The sequence below is a fragment of the Natrix helvetica genome (genome assembly GCF_964273705.1).
Source record: "Natrix helvetica genome assembly, chromosome: 2".
Classification (NCBI taxonomy): domain Eukaryota; kingdom Metazoa; phylum Chordata; class Lepidosauria; order Squamata; family Natricidae; genus Natrix; species Natrix helvetica.
The window spans coordinates 295,896,973-295,924,725 of NC_138552.1; the positions used below are offsets into that span (position 1 = coordinate 295,896,973).

Here is a 27,753-nt window from a genome sequence, read left to right on the forward strand (position 1 = left end):
AAAAGGAAGATAAAGAAAAGGAGGAGGTGGAGGGAAGGAGGAAGGAAGGAAAAGACTGAGGTAAAGAGGAAGAGAAGGAATAAAAATGGACAAAAGGAAGATAAAGAAAAGGAGGAGGTGGAGGGAAGGAGGAAGGAAGGAAAAGACTGAGGTAAAGAGGAAGAGAAGGAAGCCCTTTCTGGGAGAGGGGCGGTCTAAAAATCTAAGAAATAAATAAATAAATAAATAAATAAGGAATAAAATGGACAAAAGGAAGATAAAGAAAAGGAGGAGGTGGAGGGAGGGAGGGAGGGAGGGAGGGAGGGAAGGGAGGGAAGGAGGAAGGAAGGAAAAGACTGAGGTAAAGTGGAAGAGAAGGAATAAAAATGGACAAAAGGAAGATAAAGAAAAGGAGGAGGTGGAGCGAGGGAGGGAAGGAAAGATGGAGAAGAGGAAGAGAAGGAGGAGGAGAGAGGAGGAGAAAAAGGAAGGGAGGGAGGAAGGAAAGGATTGAGGTAAAGAGGAAGAGAAGGAAGAAAAACGGAGAAGAGGGAGATAAGAAAGAAAAGGAGGTGGAGGGAGTGAAGGAAGGAAAAAGGGAGAAGAGGAGGAGGAAAAGTGGAGAAGAGGATGAGGAGGAGAAGGAGAAGAAGTGAGGAGGAAAGAAAGGGAGAGAGGAAGGAAGAAAAAGATTGAGGTAAAGAGGAAGAGAAGGAATAAAAATGGACAAAAGGAAGATAAGAAATAAAAGGAGAAGGAGATGGAGGGAGGGAAGGAAAGAGAGAAGAGGAAGAGAAGGAGGAAAAGTGGGGAAGAGGGGAGGAGGAAAGGAAGGGAAGAAAAGATTGAGGTAAAGAGGAAAAGGAATAAAAATGGAGAAGAAGAAGATAAAGAAAAGAAGGAGGAGGTGGAGGGAGGAAGGGAAGGAAAGAGGGAGAAGAGAAAGAGAAGGAGGAAAAGTGGAGAACAGAGGAGGAGAAAGGAGGAGAAAATGGGAGGGAGGGAGGAAGGAAAAGATTGAGGTAAAGAGGAAGAGAAGGAAGAAAAATTGAGAAGAGGGAGATAAAGAAAAGAAGGCGGAGGTAGAGGGAGGGAAGGAAAGAAAGAGGGAGAAGAGAAGGAAGAAAAGTGGAGAAGAGAGGAAGAGGAGGAGGAGAAGAAAGGAGGAGGAAAGAAAGGGAGGAAGGAAGGAAAGTATTGAGATAAAGAGGGAGTAAAGGAAGGAAAATGGAGAAGAAAGAAAATGGAGAAGAAAGAAAGAAAGAAAGAAAGAAAGAAAGAAAATGGAGAAGAAAGAAAGAAAATGGAGAAGAAAGAAGAAAAAAGGAGGAGAAGGGGGAGGGAGGGAAGGAAAGAAAAGGGAGAAGAAGTGAAGGAAGAAAAATGGAGGAGGAGGAGGAAAGGGAGGGAGGAAGGAAAGAAAGAAAAGATTGAGATAAAAAAGAAGGCAAGGAAGAAAAATAGAGAGGAAGAGAAGGAAGAGAAGAAGAAGGAGGTAGAGGGAGGGAAGGAAGACAAAAGAAGAAGAAGAAGAAGAAGAAGAGGAGGAGGAGGAGGAGGAGGAGGAGGAGGAGGAGGAGGAAATAGTAGTAGCGTAATTTATAAGCTGCTCAACCCAAGAAACCGTCTGAGCCTCTGCATCAGGAGGTCTCATGGGGTGGGCTCAAACCCTTGCCAATATGGGCACCCCCTCCCCACCTCTGAGCCACATTTAAGAAGGCAGCAAACTCTGCCTCCCCCCCCCCCCCCCAATTGTAAAAACACATCATTTTCTCCCTCCTTACAAACATCACCGGGTACCCCGAACAAAACTCCGGTGTTCAACTATTACGTTCTGTAGGAAAATCCCCCATTTTTCCCCTCTGCTTCCCAAGTTGCTTCCGAGGTAAAACATTGGTGCAAGGAAGCCGGAGGTATCCCATAATAGCTCTGAAATTCACAATATTGCATTTCTGCCCGTATCTTTTGGGGAAGCTGCCTTCAAAAGGCTCAGGAGATAATAAAATAATCAGCCCAGGAAGAATGGGAAGAACATTTTCCCATCCTGGTTGATTTTTCAGGGAATTTAACAGAATAACAGAGTTGGAAGGGACCTTGGAGGTCATCCAGTCGAGCCCCCCCCCCCCCCCCCCAGCTCAAGCAGGAGAAGATTAGGAAACAACCTGGCAGTTGACCGTTTTGGGGGGAATAGCCATAATCCCCGAGATTGGATCTATACAGGTAGTCCTCAATTTACAATCGTTCATTTAGTGACCGTCCGAAGTTACAACGGCACTGACAAAAAAAAAATGACTTGGGACCTGTTTTTCACATTTACGACCGTTTCAGCATCCTTGTGCTCGAATTTCAGAGCTTTGGCACCTGACTCACATTTATGACGGTCGCACTGTCCTGGGACGAGGGAGGCGGACACATGAGCCTCATTTGCGGCAAGCGAAGTCAACGGGAAAGCCAGTTATTCATTTAACGACTGTGCGACTAACTTAACAATGGCGGGGATTCACTCAACCACCGAGGCAAGGAAGGTCGTAAAAGGGGGAAAAACTCACTTAACAACGGTCTCACTCAGCCACGGAAAATTTGGGGATCTGTTGCAGTCGTAAGTCGAGGACCACCTGTACCCCTCTGGAGGGCACAATTCTTGCACGCACCTTGCTCAGCCGCGAGTCGAAAGCCAGCGAGGTGGAAGACTTGGAGGGTCTCAAGGTCCCCGTGGCAGTGGCAGGCGGTGGTTTTCCTCCTCGTTCAGTGGCGTGGCTCCCCGGTTTGGCCACGACTCCCCACGGCCTGGCCGCCCCCTTCATTGTACGGCAGGAAGAAGCCTCGCCCTGCGAAAGAGAGACGTGGGGTGGGAAAAGAGGGGGGGAAGGGGCCATTAATGGGTTGGCAAGATGGGTGGACTTCAACTCCCAGAATTCCCCTTCAGCCATCTTTAGGGAGGGGACTCCTCCTCCACCTTCCCTTCCTTCCTCCCTCCCTCCCTCTCTGCCACTATTCTTTCTTCCTTCCTTCCTTTCTTCCCATTCTTCCTCCCTCCCTCCTCCTCCCAACCTCCTTCCTCTCTTTCTTCCACTATTCTTCCTCCCTCCCCTTCCTTCCTTCCTTCTCCTCTTTCCACTTTCTCATCCTCCTCCCTTCCCCTTTCTCTCCTTCCTTCCCTCTCCCAAATCTTTCTCCCTTCCTCCTAACCTTCCTTCCTGAATCATAGAATTGTAAGTCTTCTAGTCCAACCTCCTGCTCAAGCAGGAGAACCTTAATAATACAATAGTAGAGTTGGAAGGGACCTTGGAGGCCTTCTAGTCCAACCCCCTGCCTAGGCAGGAAACCCTATACCGTTTCAGACAAATAGCTAGCTTCTACCATTTCAGATGTCTGTCCAGTCTCTTCTTAAAAATCTCCAGTGGTGAAGGAAGGGAGGGAGGAAGGGAGGGAGGGAGGGAGAATAACAGAGCTGGAAGGGACCTTGGAGGTCTTCTAGTCCAGCCCCCTGCTCAAGCAGGAGACCCAATACCATTTCAGACAGGTGGCTGCCCAGTCTCTTCTTACAAATCTCCAGTGGTGGAGAAGGGAGGAAGGGAAGGAAGGGAGAGATGAATAAAAGAGCTGGAAGGGACCTTGGAGGTCTTCTAGTCCAACCCCACGGCTCAAGCAGGAGACCTTATGCCATTCCAGGAAAATGGCTGTCTGATCTCTTCTTTAAAACGTCCAGTGGTGGAGAAGAACAAAACACCTGGAGAACTTGGTGGGGGCTTTTATTCATTCCCATTGAAGCCCCGGGGCGAAGATGAGGGGATCGCAGAGTTTTCTTTATACATTCCCTCCATTTCTACAACATCAGCCACTTGCCAAGCGACTGGATTTCGATCGCGTGATCTCGGGGCTTCTGCAACGCTCATAAGTGTGAAAAACCATCCCTGAGTCGCTTTTTCCAGTGCCGTCGTAACTTTGGACGGTCCCTAAATGAATGGCTGTAAGTCAAGGACTCCCTGTGTGTCCTTCCCCTCCCCCCAAAAAAGATCTAAACAGACCCTTTGCACCCCATGCAAAGACTGCCCTGTGGCACCGAGTGCATCTTGCACACTTCCTATCCTCCAAACCGCACTCAAAACAACCGCAACCATTTCCGAGCGTGTGCAAAACACTCCCTTTCTTTTGCACGCCACGAAGGAGTTAAGCCTGCCTGCCTCCCCGGGATTCTGTTCCTTGTTTAGCTCCAAACTTCCTGGTGTGGCTTTAGTACCACATGGCAAAAAAAAAACATCTTGGGAAGTCAGGTGGGTAAGCAGTGGAGAATTAGGAGATATTCACAGAGAGAGAGAGAGAGAGAGAGAGACAGAGACAGAGACAGAGAGACCGAGAGAGAGACAGAGAAAAAGAAAAAGAGAGAAAGAGAGACAGAGAGAGAGAGAGAAAGCGAGAGACAGAGAGAGAGACAGAAAGAGAAAAAAGACAGAGAGAGACAGAGAGAGAGAAAGATACACAGAGAGAGACAGAGACAGAGAGAGAAAGAAAGAAAGAGAGAGAAAGAGAGAGAGACAGAGAGAGAGAGAGACAGAGAGAAAGTCAAAAAGAGAAAAAAAGACAGAGACAGAGAGACAGAGACAGAAAGAGAGAGAGAGAGAGAAAGACACAGAGAGAGAGACAGAGAGAGAAAGAGAAAGAAAGAGAGAGAGAGAGAAAGAGAAAGAAAGAGAGAGAAAGAGAGAAAGAGAAAGAAAGAGAGAGAGAGAAAGAAAGACAGAGACAGAGAGAGAAAGAGAAAGAAAGAGAGAGAAAGAGAGAGAGAGAGACAGAAAGAGAGAGAGAAAGAAAGACAGACAGAGAGAGAAAGAGAAAGAGAGACAGAGAGAGAAAGAGAAAGAAAGAGAGAGAGAAAGAAAGACAGAGACAGAGAGAGAAAGAGAAAGAGAGAGAGAGACAGAGAGAGAAAGAGAAAGAAAGAGAGAGAAAGAGAGAGAGAGAGAAAGAAAGACAGAGACAGAGAGAGAAAGAGAAAGAAAGAGAGAGAGAAAGAAAGACAGAGACAGAGAGAGAAAGAGAGAGAGAGACAGAGAGAGAAAGAGAAAGAAAGAGAGAGAGAAAGAAAGAGAGAGAAAGAGAGAGAGAGAGACAGAAAGAGAAAAAAAGACACAAAGAGAGAGAGAGAGAGGGAGAGAGAGAAAGAAGAGAGACAGAGAGAGAGACAGAGAGAGAGAGAAAGAGAGAGGGAGACAGAGAGACCTTTCTAGAATTCCAGGCAGCATCTGGGTGGGGCTCCTGGCATCCAGACTTGGGTAGCAAATGTCACCCGGAAGAACTAAGAGGTTTTCGTCAGTTACAGCTCAGCTCAGAAGACGACATGAAAGCAGCATTTCTCAAGTTTAGTAAATTTAAGAGGGGTGGACCTTTAGTCCCAGAACTCCCCAGAATAGTTTGACTCCCTCTTCTTTGGGGCAACCCCTGAGATATTGGAAGACTGCTATCCTGTCTCCCCTGGTCCTTCTTTCTCTTAAGCTAAACATACCCACTTCCTGCAACTGTTCTTCATATGTTTTAGTCTTCAGTCCCCTAATCCTCTTTGTTGCTCTTCTCTGCACTCTTTCTTGGGTTTATACAATACAATAGCAGAGTTGGAAGGGACCTTGGAGGTCTTCTAGTCCAACCCCCTGCCTAGGCAGGAAACCCTATACCGTTCCAGACAAATGGCTCTCCAATATCTTCTTAAAGACTTCCAGTGTTGGGGCATTCACAACTTCTGGAGGCAACTTCTGTTCCACGGATTAATTGTCCTCACTGTCAGGAAATTTCTCCTCAGTTCTAGGTTGCTTCTCTCCTTGATTAGTTTCCACCCATTGCTTCTTGTCCTGCCCTCAGGTGCCTTGGAGAATAGTTTGACTCCCTCTTCTTTAGAGCAACCCCTGAGATATTGGAAGACTGCTATCATGTCTCCCCTAGTCCTTCTTTCTCTTAAGCTAGACCTACCCAGTTCCTGCAACCGTTCTTCATATGTTTTAGTCTCCAGTCCCCTAATCATCTTTGTTGCTCTTCTCTGCACTCTTTCTAGAGTCTCAGCATCTTTTCTACATCGTGGTGACCAAAACTGAATGCAAATATTCCAAGCGTGGCCTTCCCAAGGCCTTGTAAAGTGGTATTAACCCTTCACGTGATCTTGATTCTCTCCCTGTGTTATGCAGCCTAGAACTGTGTTGGCTTTTTTGGCAGCTGCTGCACACGGCTGGCTCCTATTTGACTGGTTGTCCACTAGGACTCCAAGATCCCCGATTCACAGTTACTGTGAGCTTACACAATAATGTTACACAATGACCTGGGGACAAGACTCCTAACACAGGGGTGTCAAATTTCATTGATAGGTTGTTTTACTTGGGGGTGGGGGAAGGCAGGGGGGGGGGACTTGCCAGCTCAACATCACTCATGATCCCTCCCAAGCTCCGTTTTTGGCTAGGACAGTCTCCCACGGGTCGGATTCAGCCCCCAGGCCTTGAGTTTAAACCCCCACCCCTATAATGGCTAATCATCACACACCCAGATCTGTCTTTAATATAAATTTGAGAGCTATTTTGATCTAGTGCTTAAAGCACTCGCCTAGAAAGAGGGAGCTGGAAGTTCTAGTCCTGCCTCAGGCATGAAATCTGGGTGTCTTTGAACCAGGCATGAAAATTGGCTGGATGACTGAGCCGATCATCAGGAGACTGGGAGTTCTAGTCCTGTGTTAGGCATGAAAGCTGGGTGATTTTGGGTCAATCACCAGGAGACTGGGAGTTCTAGTCCAGTCTCAGCCATGAAAATTGGCTGGGTGACTTTGAGCCAATCACCAGGAGACTGGGAGTTCTAGTGCCATCTTAGCATGAAAGCTGGGTGACTTTGGGTCAATCACCAGGAGACTGGGAGTTCTAGTGCCGTCTCAGGCATGAAAATTGGCTGGGTGACTTTGAGCCAATCACCAGGAGACTGGGAGTTCTAGTGCCATCTCAGGCATGAAAATTGGCTGGATGACTTTGAGCCAATCACCAGCAGACTGGGAGTTCTAGTGCCATCTCAGGCATGAAAATTGGCTGGGTGACTTTGAGCCAATCACCAGGAGACTGGGAGTTCTAGTGCCATGTCAGGCATGAAAATTGGCTGGGTGACTTTGAGCCAATCACCAGCAGACTGGGAGTTCTAGTGCCATCTCAGGCATGAAAATTGGCTGGGTGACTTTGAGCCAATCACCAGGAGACTGGGAGCTCTAGTGCCATCTCAGGCATGAAAATTGGCTGGGTGACTTTGAGCCAATCACCAGGAGACTGGGGGTTCTAGTGCCATCTTAGGCATGAAAATTGGCTGGGTGACTTTGGTTCAATCACCAGGAGACTGGGAGTTCTAGTGCCATCTCAGGCATGAAAATTGGCTGGGTGACTTTGAGCCAATCACCAGGAGACTGGGAGTTCTAGTGCCATCTCAGGCATGAAAATTGGCTGGGTGACTTTGAGCCAATCACCAGGAGACTGGGAGTTCTAGTGCCATCTTAGGCATGAAAATTGGCTGGGTGACTTTGGTTCAATCACCAGGAGACTGGGAGTTCTAGTCCCACCTTAGCCATGAAAGCTTCTGAATGTGGAACCATCCCTCAGACCTGTGTGAATTAATCCACTGAAACAGGAAGTGAGGACCTCAGATAACCCAAAAGGAAAGAAGAAGAAGAAGAAAGGAGTGGATGGAGCAAGCCACGTGGAAGACACGTGAAAGAGGGGGAGGCGGGGGGGGGGCAGAAGCCAGCTTTACTCGTGGCGTGGGAAAGGAAGTGAGAGGACGGCCACTGGTCAAATCTGCTGTGTTAAAACTCTCCTCCAGAGATGAGAGGTAGAGGAGGGAAGGAAGATAGTGAGGAGGAGAGGAAGATGGAAGGGAGAAGGAGACAGGGTAGGAAGGGGAAGAGGAAGAGAGGAGGAGGGGAGGGATAAGGGAAGAGGGAAGGGAAAGGAGAGGAGGAAGGAAGGAAGTAGAGAAGGGAGGGAGGGAGAGAAAGGAAGAGAGGAGAGGAGATGAGAGGAGGGAAGGAGTGAGGAAGATGGAAGGGAGAAGGAGAGAAAGAGAGAAGGAGAGAGGGTAGGAAGGGGAAGGGGAAAAGAGGAGGAGGGGAGAGGTAAGGGAAGAAGGAAGGGAAAAGAGACGAGGAAAGAAGAAAGTAGAGAAGGGAGGGAGGGAGAGAAAGAAAGAGAGGAGAGGAGAGGAAGAGGAGGGAAGGAAGATAGTGAGGAGGAGAGGAAGATGGAAGGGAGAAGGAGAGAAAGAGAGAAAGAGAGAGGGTAGGAAGGGGAAGAGGAAGAGAGGAGCAGGGGAGAGGTAAGGGAAGTAGGAAGGGAAAGGAGAGGAGGAAGGAAGTAGAGAAGGGAGGGAGGGAGAAAAGAAAGGGAAAAGAAAGTGGTGTCAAAACAGGCGAGGGATGGTAAACAAAGCAACCCAAATGGAATATTATAATTCTACAAATGTATAAGAACCATGAATGTAAAAAAAGAATAATAACCATGTGAATGTATTCCTATAATTGTATATAGAGAACAAAAAAATAAAAAAAATAAAAAAAAACCTCTCCTCCAGAGCTACAAACAAGCTATTTCCATCTCAGAAGTTTTGGGTGCTTCAACACTGGAAGTTTTTAAGATGTTGGACAAGCCTTTGTCTGAAGTGGTGCAGGGTTTCCTGCCTAAGCAAGGGGATGGACTAGAAGACCTCCAAGGTCCCTTCCAACTCAGTTATTCTATTCTATTTCTATTCTCAAGAACGGCTGCAGTGTAGAGAAAAGAAGGATTTAGGGGAGACATGACAGCATCTTCCAATGTTTAAGGGGCTGCCCCAAAGAAGAGGGGGTCCACCTGTTTGGAGAACAGCACCAGAGGGCAGGAGAAGAAGCAATGGATGGACACTAATCAGCGTAGAACTAAGGAGAAATTCCCTGACAGTTAGAACAATTAATCAGTGGAACAGCTGGCCACCAGAAGTTGTGAATGCTCTAACAGTGAAAGTTTTAAAGAAGAAATTGGACAATCATTTGTCTGAAGTGGTGTAGGGCTTCCCTGACTCAGCAGGGGTTGGACTAGATGACCTCCAAGGTCCCTTCCAACTCTGTTGTTCTAAATTCTAAAATTCTCTATTGGTTATTATAATTTTTTTTGAGGGGGATTTTAAGTACCAAATCTGCTTTTTCCCCTCTGCCTTCCGCATCATTTTTCCTTTCCTGTGGCACTTTTTCATTGGAAACCAGAGGACAAAGGGGATCTTCCATTCACTGCCCCCACCCCCTTTTTAGAAATGGCTTTGTGTTAAGGCTTTAGCTAAGACTGAAGAGAACTTTTCAAATGCTTTAAAAAAAAAAAAGGGGGGGGGAAGCACAGTGAGACATGGATGAAGGTTAAAAAAAAACTGAAATTCATTCAGCCTGGGTGAATCTCCTCTGCTCAGAGATGCAAACTAGGCTTTTCAGCTCAGAAATAAAAATGAAATAAATGAAATAAATAAAATGAAATGAAATAAATGAAATAAATAAAATAAAATAAATAAAATAAATAAAATAAATAAAATAAATAAATAAAATAAATAAAATAAATAAAATAAATAAAATAAATAAAATAAATAAAATAAATAAAATAAATAAAATAAATAAAATAAATAAAATAAATAAAATAAAATAATGAAGTGAAACAAAATAAAAAATAATAAAATAAAATAATAAAGTAAAAAATAATAAAATAAAAAATAATAAAATAAAAATAAAATAAAAATAATAAAATAAAATAATAAAGTAAAATAATGAAATGAAATAAAATAAAAATAATAAAATAAAATAATAAAATGAAATAAAATGAAATGAAATAATGAAATGAAATGAAATGAAATAATGAAATGAAATAATGAAATGAAATAATGAAATGAAATGAAATAAAATATAATAAAATATAAAAATAAATAAAATAAAACAGGAAGATAAACCAAACCCAAGCCACCGAATGATAAAAGCCAAAATCCATGCCATCAACACCAAAGACAATTTCAAAGCAGGGACAGCAACAGGAGGAATTAACACACATTAACAGCCACCCTGCCTGGAAACATAAAATATAAATTGGAAGGAGCTGGGCCAAGGAGGAAGAGGAAAACCCACCCAATCCTTGGCAGATCCTTTTTCTTAAAGCATCCCTGGATATCTACTAGGGTGTCAGTTCTCTCCAGGGTCCAGAAACCAGAGGCAGGGATCTCCTCCCTTTAACCAAGCTGGAAGTCCCGGAGAAGCATTTCGCAGGCAGCCCCTGCGCCCCTCCCCATCTGGGCTGCAGAGGAGGGGGAGTCCTGCGGCGGTGTCTGGCGGCAGGGGAGGATGGGCTACAGACGAAGCTTCCCTCCTCCCCACCCTGTGGCATATGCAGCAGCAGCATCGTGGGGCACCCACAGTGGGGAGTGGGTTGCAGGAGGGCAGCATGGATCCAGGGCTTGCTGGCTCCCTCCGAGGGTTGCGTGCTGCCAGAGTGTCGGACTGTAAGTCCCATTATTCCCTGCCAGCCAAGCCAGTCGGAGTTGTCCAGTCCAATGCTCCCTGTTCCTGGCCAGCTGCCGGCTTGGCTGGCCTTAAATAATTGATTCCCATGTACAGGTAGTCCTCGACTTACGACCGTTTGTTTAGTGACCATTCAAAGGCATGGGGGAAAAAGTGACCCAGGAGCGTTTTTCACACTTACAACTGTGGCCGCATCCCCCAAGGCCACATGATCAAAATTTAGACGCTTGGCCACCAACTCATACTTATGACCCAGTCCCCTTTTGCGACCTTTTGACAAGCAAAATCAATGGGGAAGCCGGCTGAGGGATTCTGGGAGTTGAAGTCCACCAGTCTTAAAGCAAAGCCGGCTGAGGGATTCTGGGAGTTGAAGTCCACCAGTCCTAAAGCAAAGCCGGCTAAGGAATTCTGGGAGTTGAAGTCCACCAGTCCTAAAGCAAAGCCGGCTGAGGAATTCTGGGAGTTGAAGTCCACCAGTCCTAAAGCAAAGCCGGCTGAGGAATTCTGGGAGTTGAAGTCCACCAGTCTTAAAGCAAAGCCGGCTGAGGGATTCTGGGAGTTGAAGTCCACCAGTCCTAAAGCAAAGCCGGCTGAGGAATTCTGGGAGTTGAAGTCCACCAGTCCTAAAGCAAAGCCGGCTGAGGGATTCTGGGAGTTGAAGTCTACAAGTCCTAAAACAAAGCTGGCTGAGGGATTCTGGGAGTTGAAGTCCACCAGTCCTAAAGCAAAGCCGGCTGAGGGATTCTGGGAGTTGAAGTCCACAAGTCTTAAAGCAAAGCCGGCTGAGGGATTCTGGGAGTTGAAGTCCACCAGTCCTAAAGCAAAGCCGGCTGAGGGATTCTGGGAGTTGAAGTCCACCAGTCCTAAATCAAAGCCGGCTGAGGGATTCTGGGAGTTGAAGTCCATCAGTCTTAAAGCAAAGCCGGCTGAGGAATTCTGGGAGTTGAAGTCCACCAGTCCTAAAACAAAGCTGGCTGAGGGATTCTGGGAGTTGAAGTCCATCAGTCTTAAAGCAAAGCTGGCTGAGGGATTCTGGGAGTTGAAGTCCACCAGTCCTAAATCAAAGCCGGCTGAGGGATTCTGGGAGTTGAAGTCCATCAGTCTTAAAGCAAAGCCGGCTGAGGGATTCTGGGAGTTGAAGTCCACCAGTCCTAAAACAAAGCTGGCTGAGGGATTCTGGGAGTTGAAGTCCACCAGTCCTAAATCAAAGCCGGCTGAGGGATTCTGGGAGTTGAAGTCTACAAGTCCTAAAGCAAAGCCGGATGAGGGATTCTGGGAGTTGAAGTCCACCAGTCCTAAAACAAAGCTGGCTGAGGGATTCTGGGAGTTGAAGTCCACCAGTCCTAAAGCAAAGCCGGCTGAGGGATTCTGGGAGTTGAAGTCCACCAGTCCTAAAACAAAGCTGGCTGAGGGATTCTGGGAGTTGAAGTCCACCAGTCCTAAATCAAAGCCGGCTGAGGGATTCTGGGAGTTGAAGTCCACCAGTCCTAAAACAAAGCTGGCTGAGGAATTCTGGGAGTTGAAGTCTACAAGTCCTAAAGCAAAGCCGGCTGAGGGATTCTGGGAGTTGAAGTCTACAAGTCCTAAAACAAAGCCGGCTGAGGGATTCTGGGAGTTGAAGTCCACCAGTCCTAAAGCAAAGCCGGCTGAGGGATTCTGGGAGTTGAAGTCCACCAGTCCTAAAGCAAAGCCGGCTGAGGGATTCTGGGAGTTGAAGTCTACAAGTCCTAAAGCAAAGCCGGCTGAGGGATTCTGGGAGTTAAAGTCTACAAGTCCTAAAGCAAAGCTGGCTGAGGGATTCTGGGAGTTGAAGTCCACCAGTCCTAAAGCAAAGCCGGCTGAGGGATTCTGGGAGTTGAAGTCCACCAGTCCTAAAGCAAAGCCGGCTGAGGGATTCTGGGAGTTGAAGTCCACCAGTCCTAAATCAAAGCCGGCTGAGGGATTCTGGGAGTTGAAGTCTACAAGTCCTAAAGCAAAGCCGGCTGAGGGATTCTGGGAGTTGAAGTCTACAAGTCCTAAAGCAAAGCCGGCTGAGGGATTCTGGGAGTTGAAGTCTACAAGTCCTAAAGCAAAGCCGGCTGAGGGATTCTGGGAGTTGAAGTCCACCAGTCCTAAAGCAAAGCCGGCTGAGGGATTCTGGGAGTTGAAGTCTACAAGTCCTAAAGCAAAGCTGGCTGAGGGATTCTGGGAGTTGAAGTCTACAAGTCCTAAAGCAAAGCCGCCTGAGGGATTCTGGGAGTTGAAGTCCACCAGTCCTAAAGCAAAGCCGGCTGAGGGATTCTGGGAGTTGAAGTCAACCAGTCCTAAAACAAAGCCGGCTGAGGGATTCTGGGAGTTGAAGTCCACCAGTCCTAAATCAAAGCTGGCTGAGGGATTCTGGGAGTTGAAGTCCACCAGTCCTAAAGCAAAGCTGGCTGAGGGATTCTGGGAGTTGAAGTCCACCAGTCCTAAATCAAAGCCGGCTGAGGGATTCTGGGAGTTGAAGTCCACCAGTCCTAAAGCAAAGCCGGCTGAGGGATTCTGGGAGTTGAAGTCCACCAGTCCTCAAGCAAAGCCGGCTGAGGGATTCTGGGAGTTGAAGTCCACCAGTCCTAAATCAAAGCCGGCTGAGGGATTCTGGGAGTTGAAGTCCACCAGTCTTGAAGTTGCCAAGGTTGGAGACCCCTGGACTAAGCCCCTGCCCCCAAGGCCCCTCTTTCCACAGAAGCAGTAATTGGGATCACACTTAGGACCCCAATCCTCCTTTGTGGATCCCAGAAAAGGTTCTCTTAAAGCCGAGATGGGCAAAGAGGATGGAGGGGGGGTGCCATGGAGACAGATGTCCAAACCTTCCCTGTTGCTACGGAAACATGCAAAGGTGGGGGAGTTGGCGCGGGGAATCCACAGCAAGTGACAGGGCATCCTTTAATCCGGCTAACTCTGATTCCCCCGGGTTGCACAGATGGAGATGCAGGCACACGCATGTGTAAACCCAGGGCTTTGGTTAAGCGCCAACACCTGTGCCCTCCAGCAAAAGGTTTGGGGGACTTTCTGCAAAGGACACCCCAAGGACGAAGGGAGGAAGGAGGGAGAGGGAAAAGCGAGGGAGGGAGGGAAGAAAGGAGAGAAAGGGAAAAGAGGGGAAGGACGAAGGTAGAAAGAAAAAGGAGAGAGAGAGAGGAAGGAAGGAAGGATGAGGGAGGAAGGGAAGAAAGGAAAAAAGGAGAAAGGGAAGGAAGAAAGGAAGAATAAGGGAGGAAGAGAGGAAGAAAGGAGAGAAAGGGAAAAGGGGGGAAGGAAGAAAGGTAGGAAAAAAGGGAGAGAGGAAGGAAGGAAGGATGAGGGAGGGAGGGAAGAAAGGAAAAAAGGAGAAAGGGAAGGAAGAAAGGAAGAATAAGGGAGGAAGAGAGGAAGAAAGGAGAGAAAGGGAAAAGGGGGGAAGCAAGGAAGGTAGGAAAAAAGGGAGAGTGGAGGAAGGTTGAGGGAGGGAGGGAAGGAAGGAAAAAAGGAGAAAGGGAAGGAAGGATGAGGGAGGGAGGGAAGAAAGGAAAAAAAGGAGAAAGGGAAGGAAGAAAGGAAGAATGAGGGAGGGAAGAGAGGAAGAAAGGAGAGAAAGGGAAAAGAGGGGAAGCAAGAAAGGTAGGAAGAAAAGGGAGAGAAAGGAAGGAAGAGAACGTGGGAGATGAGAAAGGGAAAGAAGGAAGGAAAGGAAAGGAAAACACGAAAGGAAGGAAAAGAGGAAAAGAGAAGGAAAGGAAAGGGAAAAAGAGACGTGCAGGGGCAGCTTTTGCACAGCTCACAACCCCTCACTCCTATTTCCCACGACCCCCCCTTCCTCCTCCTCCTCCTCTCCCCGCTACTTCCTCGCTTAAAAACGCCTATCTATCCCCCCCCCCCCAAGGAGGCAGATGACAGAAAACCTGGCCTCCCTCCCTCCCTCCCTCCCCCGCACCCCTCCCTCCCTCCGTCTCCCCCTGGCCCGAGAGAGCCCGGCACCCGCTTACTTGCTGGGAGCCCCTGGCGCTGGGTGGCATCCACGGGCGCGCCTGCGTCTCCCCGCAGCCCTCCGCCAGCATCTGCCGGCCAGCCCGGGGCTCAGGAAGCTCCCCGGCAGGGAAACCACATCGCCAACAGCCGCAGAAAAACCGCCGCGGCTGCTTCTGCTTCTTCTAAGCGCCGATGGGAAAAGAAAAAAAGAAAGAAGAACCAGTCACGGACGGAAGCCTGGCATTTCTTCTCTCTCTCTCTCTCTCTCTCTCTTCCCTCCCTCTTTTTCCCCTCCCCTCCCCGGCATCCGGTGCACACGGAGGGGTGGGGGGGCTGCCAGTTGGCCATCGGAAGGGTGTTCGACAATGAGGGGGATCACCAGGAATAGAATTTGGGGGGTGGGTTAGGAAATCCCCCCCCCTTTTATCCTAAAGAAAGGTGGCATTGGGGGTGGGGGGAGAGAGGACCCGGTTTGTGGATTGTTGGAGCGGATCTGGGCAGGCAAAGGGAGAAAGGGGCAGATGGGTCTTCAATCCATCCATCAATCAATCAGAATAGAACAGGAAGGGACCTCGGAGGTCTTCTAGTCCAGCCCCCCTGCTCAAGCAGGAGACCCCAGACCATTTCAATCAATCAATCAGAATAGAACAGGAAGGGGCCACGGAGGTCTTCTAGTCCAGCCCCCCTGCTCAAGCAGGAGACCCCAGACCATTTCAATCAATCAATCAGAATAGAACAGGAAGGGGCCACGGAGGTCTTCTAGTCCAGCCCCCCTGCTCAAGCAGGAGACCCTAGACCATTGCAATCAATCAATCAATCAATCAATCAATCAGAATAGAGCTGGAAGGAGCCTCAGAGGTCTTCTAGTCCAGCCCCCCCTGCTCAAGCAGGAGACCCCAGACCATTTCAATCAATCAATCAATCAGAATAGAGCTGGAAGGGACCTCGGAGGTCTTCTTGTCCAGCCCCCCCTGCTCAAGCAGGAGACCCTAGACCATTTCAATCAATCCTTCCTTCCTTCCTTCCTTCCCTCCTTCCCATCCATCCATCCATCCAATAATAGAATAACAGACTTCTAAATACAGGCAGTCCTCAACTTACAACAGTTCCTTTAGTGACTGTCCAACGGCACTGAAAAAAGTGACATGACCATTTTTCACACTTACAACCACTGTAGTCTCCCCATGGTCATGTGATCCAAATTCAGAGGTGTGGCAATTGACCCATATTTATGACGGTTGATGTATCCTGGGTGATATGACTACCTTTCTTGTCACCGTTGTTAAGTGAATCACCTCAGTTGTTTAGTTAGTCACACGGTTGTTAAGTGAACCTGGCTTCCCCATTTGAGTTTGCTCGTCGGGAGGTCGCAAAAGGGGATCATGTGACCCCAGGACCCTGCAACCATCATAAATATGAAGCAGTTGCCAAGTACCTGAATCACAACGGTCGTAAGTGTGAAAAATAGTCATATAAATCACTTTTTGGGGGGCTGTTGTAACTTTGAACGGTCACTAAATGAACGGTTGTAGGTCGGAGGACCACCTGCCTTCGCAGTCCTGCTGGGCATCGTGTCACTAGACTGCAGATGCTTCTCATGACCCCCCCCCCCCAAATGTCCCATGGTTCTCTGCAAAGAGAGACTGTGTTTCTCCGTCTCCCTTCAGATTATAAGGTTGCCTTGTTCCTTCCTCAAAAATATTGAGTTTGACCTCAAAGAGTAAAGCCTGCAATTAGGAGGAGGTGGATGTTTAGAAATGGCTGGGTTGATCCTTGTCTGTGGTCAGCGTAGCGCACACCACCCAAAACCAAGAATGAGCAGATGAGTCGGACAGACTCCCCCGCCCAACCTTTCTGCGCCTAGATCTGCCCCTCTTAGAAAGAAGATGCTGAGATTGGGGAAAGTGTTGGGATACATGTCGGAATGTGTCTTGTATTGCAACAACTACAGAGTCATTCACCCAGTAGGTGGCAGCGTTCAGTTTGCATCTATGGTTACAATCTACGGTTCTGTTTGTTCTAAGTGGTTTCCTCTTGCAGTTAATAGAGTTGAGCAGTAAAGCACATGGTGACTGTTCTCTTCGTTTGCTCTGTGATGCTATATATCCGGGATGGCAAACCTACGGCAGAGGTGGCAAACAGAGTCATTTCTGAGGGCACCCGAGGTGTTGCCCTGTCAGCTCCAGCGGATTTTCGGCCTTGATTTTCGCCGGTTTTTCACCCTCCGGAAGCTTCTCTGAAGCGTTGGGCTGTTTTTCGCCCTCCGGAGACTTCAGGGAAACCTCCTGGAGCCCGGGGGAGGGCGAAAAACAGCCCAATGAGCAACCCGGAAGTCTGTTCCCAAACTTCCGGTTTGCGTGTTGGGCAACTTTTCGCCCTCCCCAGGCTCCTAGAAAACCTCTGGAACCTGGGGAAGGTGACAAACGAACCTACCAGGCCCACCAGAAGTCGGAAAAAGGACTGTTTCCAGTCTCCGGAGGGTCTCTGGGTGGGGTGGGGGGCAAGGGAGGCCGTTTTCACCCTCCCCAGGCTCCAAGAAAGCCATGTGCACATGCGGGGGGGGCAGTGGTGTGTGTCACACACGCATGCATAGGGGGAACAGCGCGGGGGGGGCATTAAATTAAATCACGTGACTGTGTGTGATAGCGTTCGCATGTACTTTTGGTACCCAAGGCAAAAAAGGTTCACCATCACGGCTACTTATAAACAGAAGTTCTAACGGAAAGAGAGCAGAGAAGAGCCACAAAGAGGATTTGGGGGGGGGGGGCAGGAATTGGGTACGTCTGGTTACTAGTTCATAGAAAAAAAGGACCATGTGGGACATGATAACAGTGCTTTAAAACATGTGCTATGACCAATCCTCATACTTATGACTGTTTGCAGCATCCCTAGGGTCATGGGATCAAAATTTGTTTGCCAACGGACATGTAATCGCGACAGTGGCATTTTCCTGGAGCCATGTCATCTCCCACCTGAGACCCTCTCAGACATGCAAAGTCAAAGGTGGATTTGTTTAACGATGATGATGTGATTCACTTAGTGACCGTAGATTTTTGCTTAACAACCATGAAAGCTCACAACACTGGGCTTAGCAGCAGAAATTCTCTCTCTCTCTCTCTCTCACACACACACACCAAATGCACCCTTGCTTCTTCCTTCTCAACAGGGGATGCCCCAAAGAAGAGGGAGTCAAGCTATTCTCCAAGGCACCTGAGGGTAGAATAAGAAGTAATGGGTGGAAATTAATCAAGGAGAGAAGCAACTTAGAACTGAGGAGAAACTTCCTGACAGTGAGAACAATTAATCAGTGGAACAGAAGTTGCCTCCGGAAGTTGTGAATGTCCCAACACTGGAAGTCTTTAAGAAGATGTTGGATAGCCATCTGTCTGAAACGGTATAGGGTTTCCTGCCTAGACAGGGGGTTGGACTAGAAGACCTCCAAGGTCCCTTTCCAACTCTGCTATGGTATTTATATTGTATTATTCTCCATTCTGTCTTTCTGGGAGCTGATTTGAGAGAAACCCAGAAAAGGGAGCCTTGCAAAAATCATATAATAATCATTATTACATCAAGTCACGAAAAACTCAGAGGGGGGAAAAATAGTATTCACCCACTCAAAGAGAAGGTAGTTCAAGCAATCCGTTAAAGAACATGGCTTGTTCATTTGCGCTTTAGACTTTATACACGCTTAGCCTTGTTTTCGTGAATAGGGTAGGTTAGAGGGTTTTGTATGGCGCACCCTCTCCATCCATCTATTAACAATATATTTTTAGTAATACGAGATTTATTTGTAGCTCAGGGTAGATCTGCAGGGTCCTTAGTGCTCATCTAAGCTTGGCTGTATTTCCTTGCTGACGTTTCGTGACCCAACTAGAGAACGTCATCAGTGCTAGAAGGGAGTGGGGTTTGCGGAGAGGAGGTGGAGGAGGAGGAGAACTGTGGGGTCCTTGGTGCTCTCTGAGCTTGGTTGTTTACTTGCAGACATTTCATGACCCAACTAGAGAACCTCATCAGTGCTAGAAGGGAGTGGGATGTTTGGAGAAGAGGAGGAGGGGGACTGTGGTGTCCTTGCTGCTAATTTTGGTTGTTTTCTTATAGACATTTCATGACCCAACTAGGTATCCTCATCAATGCTGGAAGGGAATGGGGCTTGTGGAGAGAATGAGGAGGAAAAGGAGGAGTGGAGGAAGAGGTGGAGGAAGAGGAGGAGAAAGACTGTGGGGTCCTTGGTGCTCTCTGAACTTGGTGGTTTTCTTGCAGACGTTTCATTAGCCAACTAGGTACCCTCATCAGTGCTATTAGGAGGGGGATTGGCTCCTATTCTATACAAATACCTTCCTTGTAGAGAGCAGACTCCCACCACCTTTGAGCACTGATGATATTACCTAGTTTGGTAATGAAATGTCAGCAAGAAAAAAACCAACGAATGTCGGCAAATATATGTGTCCCAGAGTAATGTTACAGGAGCCAATCTGAGTCGGTCACTGGGACCAGAGGTTTAATTTTATGAGTTTTCTACCAAACATTCTGTTGGAGAGACGTTCTCCGAGGATGGGCTCCAGCACGAATCCGAAAGCTCAGAAGATTTTAAGCCTCTGGTCTTAGCAAACGACCCAGATTGGATCCTTCAGAAAACAACCAAGCTCAGGGAGTGTTTTAGCTCGCCAGCAGCCACTGGATCTGGCAGCAGATTCAGACAGTGAGGAGGGTTGGGGAGGAACCTGGGCCAGTCCTGGAGTCTGGGGAAGGCTCTGAGGAGGGCTCTGTGTCGGACGCAGAGAGGGGGCCAGGGCCGTCTGACAGTTATCAGCTGCCTTCGAAGTCGGACATTACTGGGGCAGAAGAATAGCTGGAGCCTGTTCCCAGTGTGCACATGCACAGAGTTGCCAGACGAAGGGAACAGCTAAAGAACAGGGGTCGACTTGGGAGTAAGGCCACAGGTGGACGATGAATGGCCCCTCCCAGAGGGAATAACAGAGGAGCGACAGGGGAGTGGAGTTTGCAGGAGACCATTAGTTCGCTTAATTGGTTCGTGACTCTCCGAGATTCCTTGCCAAGTTTTGCAGAGATCGGCCTGGCAGCTCTCCAAGCCAGATAAGGTCTGTGACCGTAAATCCTCCCTCGAAAGACTTTGCTGGATGTGAAGGAGCAGAATTCCCAGTCAATTAACAAAAGGGTTTTTTGCTGGGACCAGGAGTTTGCTTCAGGCTCTCGGGAAGCCTCGGTCAGAACAGAGAGGACCAAGGACCTCACAATTCATAAAATGCATAAAGTTTGGCCTCAGCCATGTTTCCAAGCATCGCCTTTCGGGCTGCAAGGATCATTTTCTGCACAATTTATGGAGAAGTGAGCGTTTGGCAAGCCAGCGCAGGATTCTGTTTATTTTTAAAAAGCAGAAGCTGTCAAGAAGGAAACACACGCAACAACAACACATCTCTTTCCAAAATGGGTTCCTCTTTCCTGGCCAGTTCGTTTCCACTGGGTTTCCATCCAAACATCCAAAGAGAGAGAGAGAGAGAGAGAGAGATAGAAAGAAAGAAAAAGAGAAAGAAAGAGAGAAAGAGAAAGAGAGAGAGAGAGAGAGAGGAATATAAGGAAGAAAAGAAGAATGTAAGAAATATAAGATGGATTCTTAGGGAGGAAAGCTATATGGCAAATCTAGACAGCATGCTAAAAAGCAGAGACATCCCCCTGCCAACACAAGTGGGCCTAGCCAAGGCGATGGTTTTCCCAGTTGCAATGGATGGCTGTGAAGGTTGGACCGTAAGGAAGGCTGAGCATAAAAAAGAATGGAGGCCTTTGAACTCTGGTGCTGGAGAAGACTCCTGCATTGAGTCCCTTGGACTGCAAGGCCATCCAACCGGTCAGTCCTAGAGGAGATCCACCCTGGCTGCTCTTTAGAAGGCCAGATCATGAAGAGGAAACTCAAAGACTTTGGCCACCTGATGAGAAGGAAGAAAGACTCCCTGGAGAAGAGCCTCATGCTGGGAACGATGGAGGGCAAAAGAAGAAGAAGGGGACGGCAGAGAAGGAGGGGGCTGGATGGAGTCACGGAAGCAGTCGGCGTGAGCTTCAATGGACTCCAGAGGATGGGAGAGGACAGGAAGGCCTGGAGGAACATGGTCCATGGGGTCGCAATGGGTCGGATACGACTCGCAACTAACAACAATAAACACCCAGTGGGGAACTCTGGCTCTTTTATGACTTGTGGACTTCAACTCCCAGAATTCCTGAGCCAGCAATTCCTGGGCCTTTTTTTCCCTTTCCACTTCCAAAATGGGCACAGTCGGAGCCCTAATTCATCGCTCCCATTTTCCCATTCCAGGCCTTCTGACTCGCCCTGAAAGACAACTTGCAAAGAAGCAAAAGGAACTTATAGGAATCGTAAGGCTGGAAGGGAACGTGGAGGTCTTCTAGTCGAACCCGCTCCCAAAGAGGTAGGAATTCTTGGGCAGGTCTTAGTTCATTCTGAGCCTTGGCCTTTGTGACTCCATCCATGTGGATTTGGGCTATTTTCTGACTCCATCCTTGCAAATTCAGGCTATTTTCTGACTCAGTTCTTGCAGATTCGAGTTATTTTCTTTTTTCTTTTTAAACAAAGTTTTATTGGTTTTTTAATATTTTTCAAAGGGAAAAGGTATGGGAAAGGTTACAAATTTTGGCAGCCGCGAAATGCAGTAGGTGTACCCCCCCCCCCTCCAAACTCATAGTGTATTCAAATATTACATAATAGCATATAGTCAGTGTGGTAAATTCAATTGGTAATTTCGGTCAGTTTATATCACAAGGATTTTCTTACTTATTTGTGTGATCTGAGCTTTCTTGATGTCGCCCCATCTCCCCCAGCTGGCAGTGCTCCGGCCCCTCCTGTGTCTTGTACATCTACTGTTTCTGGTTTTTCTAGGAGTAGTTTATTTTTTTTCCATAAAGGCCTGAGCCTCTATGGGTGTATTAATTCTAACTCTTGTCTCCTCCCAGAATATTAGCATACCTTCAGGCAGTAACCATCGAAACCACACCCCCTTCTGGTATAGTTTATTCGCCAATTGTGAATAAAGTTTTCTTTTCTCCCTCACTTTCTTGGGGATTTGTTTCAGAATGGTTATCTCCTTATCTTTGTATGTCAAGGCTTGCCCCCTTTGTGCATTCAAGATTTCATCTCTTGTGGTTTTCCTAAGAAATTTAATGTGTACCTCCCTGGGGACATTGTGTGTTCTAGCATAGGCTGAGTTCACTCTATAGGCCAGGTCTATTTCCCACCCCATCTGTTGTTTTTCCTTCTGAATATACTCAGCCAACATGGTTGTCATGATGTCCCTTATGTTTTCATCATCTGTCTCCATCACGTTCTGAAATCTAAGATAAAAAGACATTCTCTCAAACTCTATTTTCATTTGTTGGGTGTCAAGTTCTTTGTTTCCCCTTTGCACACCCTCTATCTTCACCGCCCCATCTTCCAAAAGATCCAGTCTCTGTGAGTTCTTATTAATTTTATCCTGGTTCTCTTTAATTTCTTCTTTCATTTCCTTCAATTGTCTCTTTATATCCTCTTGTCCCTGTAGAAGTTGTTGAAGCATTTGATGAAGCTCCAAGTCCGTAGATTTAGTTTGCTTGAAGGCTGTTAACGTTGACTATGTACTGGGACTGGAGGTTGCAGATGTTGGGGCAGAGGCAGCAAAGCCTGATTTTCCAGGAGGTGGTCTTTTAGATGCCATTGTTTATGAAATAGAGAGTCCAGTCAGTATAAAGACGAATCAATCAGAGAGATAGAACAGCCAAGAGAGTCCAGGAGACAGAGAGTTCAGGCACAGGGGAGTTTTCTAATCACCCTTGCAAAAGAGCAGTCTTTTTTCACTCCAAGGGATTCAAAAACAAACAATCCACAAGAGAGTCAACCAAGTAGCACGGAGACAAAGACCGGAAGCCTGAAGCTAAAAGGTGGAGTCAGATTTCACAGTTCATGAAGACAACGGAAGTGTGCCATCTTGCCCTGCCAGCTTCGGGTATTGAGGCAACAAATAAAAGTTTCAAGATTCAAAGTTCCCAGGGCTTCCAGATCTCATAATCCTAAACCTTAAAGGTTTAAATCTGAAAATCCAATTAATAGGGGTGTGACATCTTTGGTTTTAGCACTCCCCCTCCTCCTTCCCTTGGGGCTGAGAGCTCTGTTTCCAGCCGCTTGTCCAAGGGGGGGGGGAAATCCCCCTCCCCTCCAGCCGCACCTCTCCAACTCTGGCCAAAAGTTCAAGTTTGCACAACTGGCAAATTTTGAAGTTAGTAACAGGAATGAAGGAAGTCTACACCTCACCGCTCCGCCACCGCATCCTTCAGCTTTCTTTATTCACTCCGAACAGCCTGTCAGCGAAGACGCCTTACGCGCCCTCCGATCTGCTCCCCGGTGCCTTGAGCGCGCAGGGGACCTCCCGCTGGCCGCCGCCGATGTAGGGATCCTCCGCGATGCCGCCCCTCCGGCAGGACGCCTCTTCGGGGCATCCTGTGCCCCCCAAGGAGTGGGGAAGCCCACCGGGGAGCCGGAGCGAGCAAGCGAGTTGCCCGTCGCCGTCAGCCGCCGGAACCGGAAGTCCAGGTTTGGGTTATTTTCTGACTTTGTCCTTGCAGATTCGGGCTATTTGCTGACTCCGTCCTTGCAGATTCGGACTATTTTCTGACTCCATCCTTGCAAATTCAGGCTATTTTCTGACTCAGTCCTTGCAGATTCAGGCTATTTTCTGACTCAGTCCTTGCAGATTCGGGCTATTTGCTGACTCCGTCCTTGCAGATTCGGGCTATTTTCTGACTCTTTCCTTGCAGATTTGAGTGGCTTTAACTCTCAGAATTCCCTAGTCTGCATGTTGAAATCCATCCATCTTAAAGCATGCTGGCTAGGGAATTCTGGGAGTGGAAGTCCCCCCCCAATTCATAAAAGGCCCATGATTTCCCCACTCCTAGTAACACCTTTCCTGGCTAACAAAATTTCATTGGATGCCATGAAGTAGCTAGAGCATTCATGCTAGCCTAGCCTCCCCCTCCCCACCAGCTGCAACCCGGGCAGGTATGGCTCCCTCCCCAGGCCTGTCCAGGCAGCTGGCCCGGAAGCGGTGCCGGAGGTGGGATGGGGAGGAACCGTCGGGCCTGGGAGGAGGCGGACACTACAGGGCGCCCATCGGCCGGCAGTTATAAATAGCCAGCCCAGGATGACTCAGCCAGCCCGCCCATCCCAACTTCAAGTGCCGCCACCGCCGTTGCCGTCGCCACTGGCCTCCGACCATGTGCCGTGGTGCATTTTAGCTACTCGATGGAGCTGAGAAACTTCTACGAGGTGGATGTGTGCCCCCCCAAAAAGCCCAGCGCCTTCCACTTGCCCCTGCAGCAGCAGCCCCCGCCGCTCCCTGTCACCATGCATCTGCCCTTCGCGTTCAGAGGCAAAGGAGGCAAGTGCTCCTCTTGGTGTGGCGGCTGTGCTGGCCTGCTCCGGGCCCGAAGCCTCGTGCTTCCCCCCCATTGGGCCAAGTGTGCTGTGGGTGTGAGTGGAAGATGCTGGGCACCAGGGAGGTGGGCGCGTCCACCTCGTATAAGTTGCCCGGCAAGTTGCCTCCAAAGGATGCCGGATGCTACCGCTTGAATGGCCATTATCTTCCTCCCTGGGTTCCGTTTCACGGACAGACAGAGGAAGAGGCCAGGGCCACTTCAAGAGCAGGCTGCTCAGCTTGCCCCCAGCATCATCCGGGAGACAGCGAAGAGCCCCGGCCTGGCGCCCCTCACCCCCTTGTCAACCTTTTTTTAATACCGTTTCCGTCAGCGTAGCTTGGTGGGGGGATCATGTGACTGAGTGTGCATCAGTGATGTCAAGTTGGCCACGCCCACTCAGTCACATGCCCCCTCCCCCACCTAGCCATGCCAACTGAACCAGGTAGTAAAAATTTTTTGAAACCTACCCCTGGCCTGATGGGCACTTGTCCGTGGGCCCTAAGAGCATAGGGGCCCCATACTAGAATACAAGAATACAATAGCAGAGTTGGAAGGGACCTTGGAGGTCTTCTAGTCCAACCCCCTGCCTAGGCAGGAAACCCTATACCGTTTCAGACAAATAGCTATCCAACATCTTCTTAAAGACTTCCAGTGTTGGGGCATTCACAACTTCTGGAGGCAACTTCTGTTCCACTGATTAATTGTTCTCACTGTCAGGAAATTTCTCCCCAGTTCTAAGTTGCTTCTCTCCTTGATTAGTTTCCACCCATTGCTTCTTGTTCTACCCTCAGGTGCCTTGGAGAATAGTTTGACTCCCTCTTCTTTGTGGCAACCCCTGAGATATTGGAAGACTGCTATCATGTCTCCCCTGTTCCTTCTTTCTCTTAAGCTAAACATCCCCAGTTCCTGCAACCGTTCTTCATATGTTTTAGTCTCCAGTCCCCTAATCCTCTTTCTTGCTCTTCTCTGCACTCTTTCTAGAGTCACAGCATCTTTTCTACATCGTGGCGACCAAAACTGAATGCCGTATTCCAAGTGTGGCCTTACCAAGGCCTTATAAAGTGGTATTAACCCTTCACGTGATCTTGATTCTATCCCTCTGTTGATGCAGCCTAGAACTGTGTTGGCTTTTTTGGCAGCTGCTGCACACGGCTGGCTCCTATTTAAATGGTTGTCCACTAGGACTCCAAGATCCCTCTCACAGTTACTACTGTTGAGGAAGGTACCACCTATGCTGTACCTGTGCATTTCGTTTTTCTTGCCTAAATGTCTTACTCTTTTGAATTTCATTTTATTAGATAGTAATCTGTGTATGTTAACCCTTCAATGTACCTTGCATCATATAAATACAGCAACATATTTATTACACTTTACTGCATTCTTTTTATTAATACTAACATGCATTAATAGAAATTGGAAGTGCCAATAACATAAATACGTTTAATTTTATTGACCATTTACATTTTTATTCCTGTGAGTAGTTGTTATAGGGGCCCCAGGACACTGCTTTGCCCTGGGATCCATAATGCTGTTAAGACAGTCCTGGTCCAGACATTGTAATAAAGTGGCCCAGGATCTAGAAATAGAAAAAGGCCCTTTGTGTTTTTGCCTTCTTTCTTCCCTTCGACTCCCCCTTCCGAAGAGAGATGGAAACTACTACAAAGATGCTCATCCCTGCCCAGCCCCGCCCTGCTCGGTGAGAAGTGAAAGAAGCGGTGTTGGGAGACGTGTCCATTGGAAAGGGGATCAATCCTGAAAATTCACCAGTGGAGAGATGAAAAGAGACAACCCCAAAAACAGAAAAAGAAAGGAAGAGAGAAGAGAGAAGAGAGGGAAGGAAGGAAAGAGGAAAGGAGAGGAAGGCTGGAAGGGATAGAAAGAGAAAGAGAGAGGGTAGGAAGGGGAAGTGTAAGAGAAGAGTAGGGGAGAGGCAAGGGAAGAAGGAAAGAGGAAAGAAGAAAAGGGATAGAAAGAGAAGGAGAGAGGATAGGAAGGGGAAGAGAGGAGTAGGGGAGAGGGAAGGGGAGAGAAGGAAGAAAGAGGAAAGGAGAGGAAGGCTGGAAGGGATAGAAAGAGAAAGAGAGAGGGTAGGAAGGGGAAGAAGAAGAGAGGAGTAGGGGAGAGGAAGGGGAAGGAAGAAAGAGAGAAGGAGAGGAAGGAGGGAAGGGATAGAAAGAGAAGGAGAGAGGATAGGAGGGGGAAGAGAGGAGTAGGGGAGAGGGAAGGGGAGAGAAGGAAGAAAGAGGAAAGGAAAGGAAGGAGGGAAGGGATAGAAAGAGAAGGAGAGAGGATAGGAGGGGGAAGAGAGGAGTAGGGGAGAGGGAAGGGGAGAGAAGGAAGAAAGAGGAAAGGAGAGGAAGGCTGGAAGGGATAGAAAGAGAAGGAGAGAGGATAGGAGGGGGAAGAGAGGAGTAGGGGAGAGGGAAGGGGAGAGAAGGAAGAAAGAGGAAAGGAAAGGAAGGAGGGAAGGGATAGAAAGAGAAGGAGAGGATAGGAGGGGGAAGAGAGGAGTAGGGGAGAGGGAAGGGGAGAGAAGGAAGAAAGAGGAAAGGAGAGGAAGGCTGGAAGGGATAGAAAGAGAAGGAGAGAAGGTAGGAAGGGGAAGAAGAAGAGAGGAGTAGGGGAGAGGAAGGGGAAGGAAGAAAGAGAGAAGGAGAGGAAGGAGGGAAGGGATAGAAAGAGAAGGAGAGAGGATAGGAGGGGGAAGAGAGGAGTAGGGGAGAGGGAAGGGGAGAGAAGGAAGAAAGAGGAAAGGAAAGGAAGGAGGGAAGGGATAGAAAGAGAAGGAGAGAGGATAGGAGGGGGAAGAGAGGAGTAGGGGAGAGGGAAGGGGAGAGAAGGAAGAAAGAGGAAAGGAGAGGAAGGCTGGAAGGGATAGAAAGAGAAGGAGAGAAGGTAGGAAGGGGAAGAAGAAGAGAGGAGTAGGGGAGAGGAAGGGGAAGGAAGAAAGAGAGAAGGAGAGGAAGGAGGGAAGGGATAGAAAGAGAAGGAGAGAGGATAGGAGGGGGAAGAGAGGAGTAGGGGAGAGGGAAGGGGAGAGAAGGAAGAAAGAGGAAAGGAGAGGAAGGAGGGAAGGGATAGAAAGAGAAGGAGAGAGGGTAGGAAGGGGAAGAAGAAGAGAGGAGTAGGGGAGAGGCAAGGGAAGAAGGAAAGGGAAAGGAGAGGAGGAAAGAAGAAAGCAGAGAAGGGAGGGAGAAAAGAAAGGAAAAAGTAGGCTGGTGAAAATATAAAATAGGAGTATGGGATAGTAAGCACAGTAACACAGAAAGTATATTTTATATGGAAAAATAATGTGGAAAAGTGATAAATATAAATAAGAACAAATAACTATGCGAATGTGTACCTGCAACTGTATATAAGAGATTAAAAATTCAAAACTTTTTGACAGAATAAAAGGAAAGGGGATCGGAGGAGGCTGGGCCAGCTGGACATCCCAGTTCCTCTGAGGCTTTAATGGCAGAAAGAAAGAAAGCCACAAAGGGAATTTTGGACCGAAGAGAGAATCTTAATTACGGTGCGTTTAAGAGAAGATGATTCCCTCCTTCCTGTTGTATCTACGGAGCAGCCAAGCCACGTTCCTAGTGCTGAATCCCGGCGTGACCCCTCTCTACACCAAGGCTACACCAAGGCGGGTTTCCCTCGCGTGGCATCAAGGGTGGGGTGGAAAAACTTTAGCAACCGGTTCTCTGTTCTGGTTGCTGGGTGGGAGTGGCCATGGGGGCGTGGCCTAGTCAGCTTCCTGCTGTACTCTTCAATCATTCATCAATGATTTAGATAAACGATTTAACAGATAACAGATTAATAGAGTTGGA

The 27,753-nt window shown here is 48.1% G+C and overlaps 1 protein-coding gene across 1 annotated transcript in view; it reads right to left on the bottom strand.

Annotated features, from left to right (window-relative positions):
* Window positions 1-27,753, bottom strand: part of SPECC1 (sperm antigen with calponin homology and coiled-coil domains 1) — a 205,083-nt gene that overhangs the window by 169,289 nt on the left and 8,041 nt on the right. Inside the window, exons 2-3 of the mRNA XM_081945396.1 lie at window positions 14,491-14,655; window positions 2,631-2,807 (exon numbers count right to left, since the gene is read on the bottom strand). Coding sequence (XP_081801522.1) covers window positions 2,631-2,807; window positions 14,491-14,562 — 249 coding nt within the window. The 5' untranslated portion in view covers window positions 14,563-14,655. The remainder of the gene's footprint in view (window positions 1-2,630; window positions 2,808-14,490; window positions 14,656-27,753) is intronic.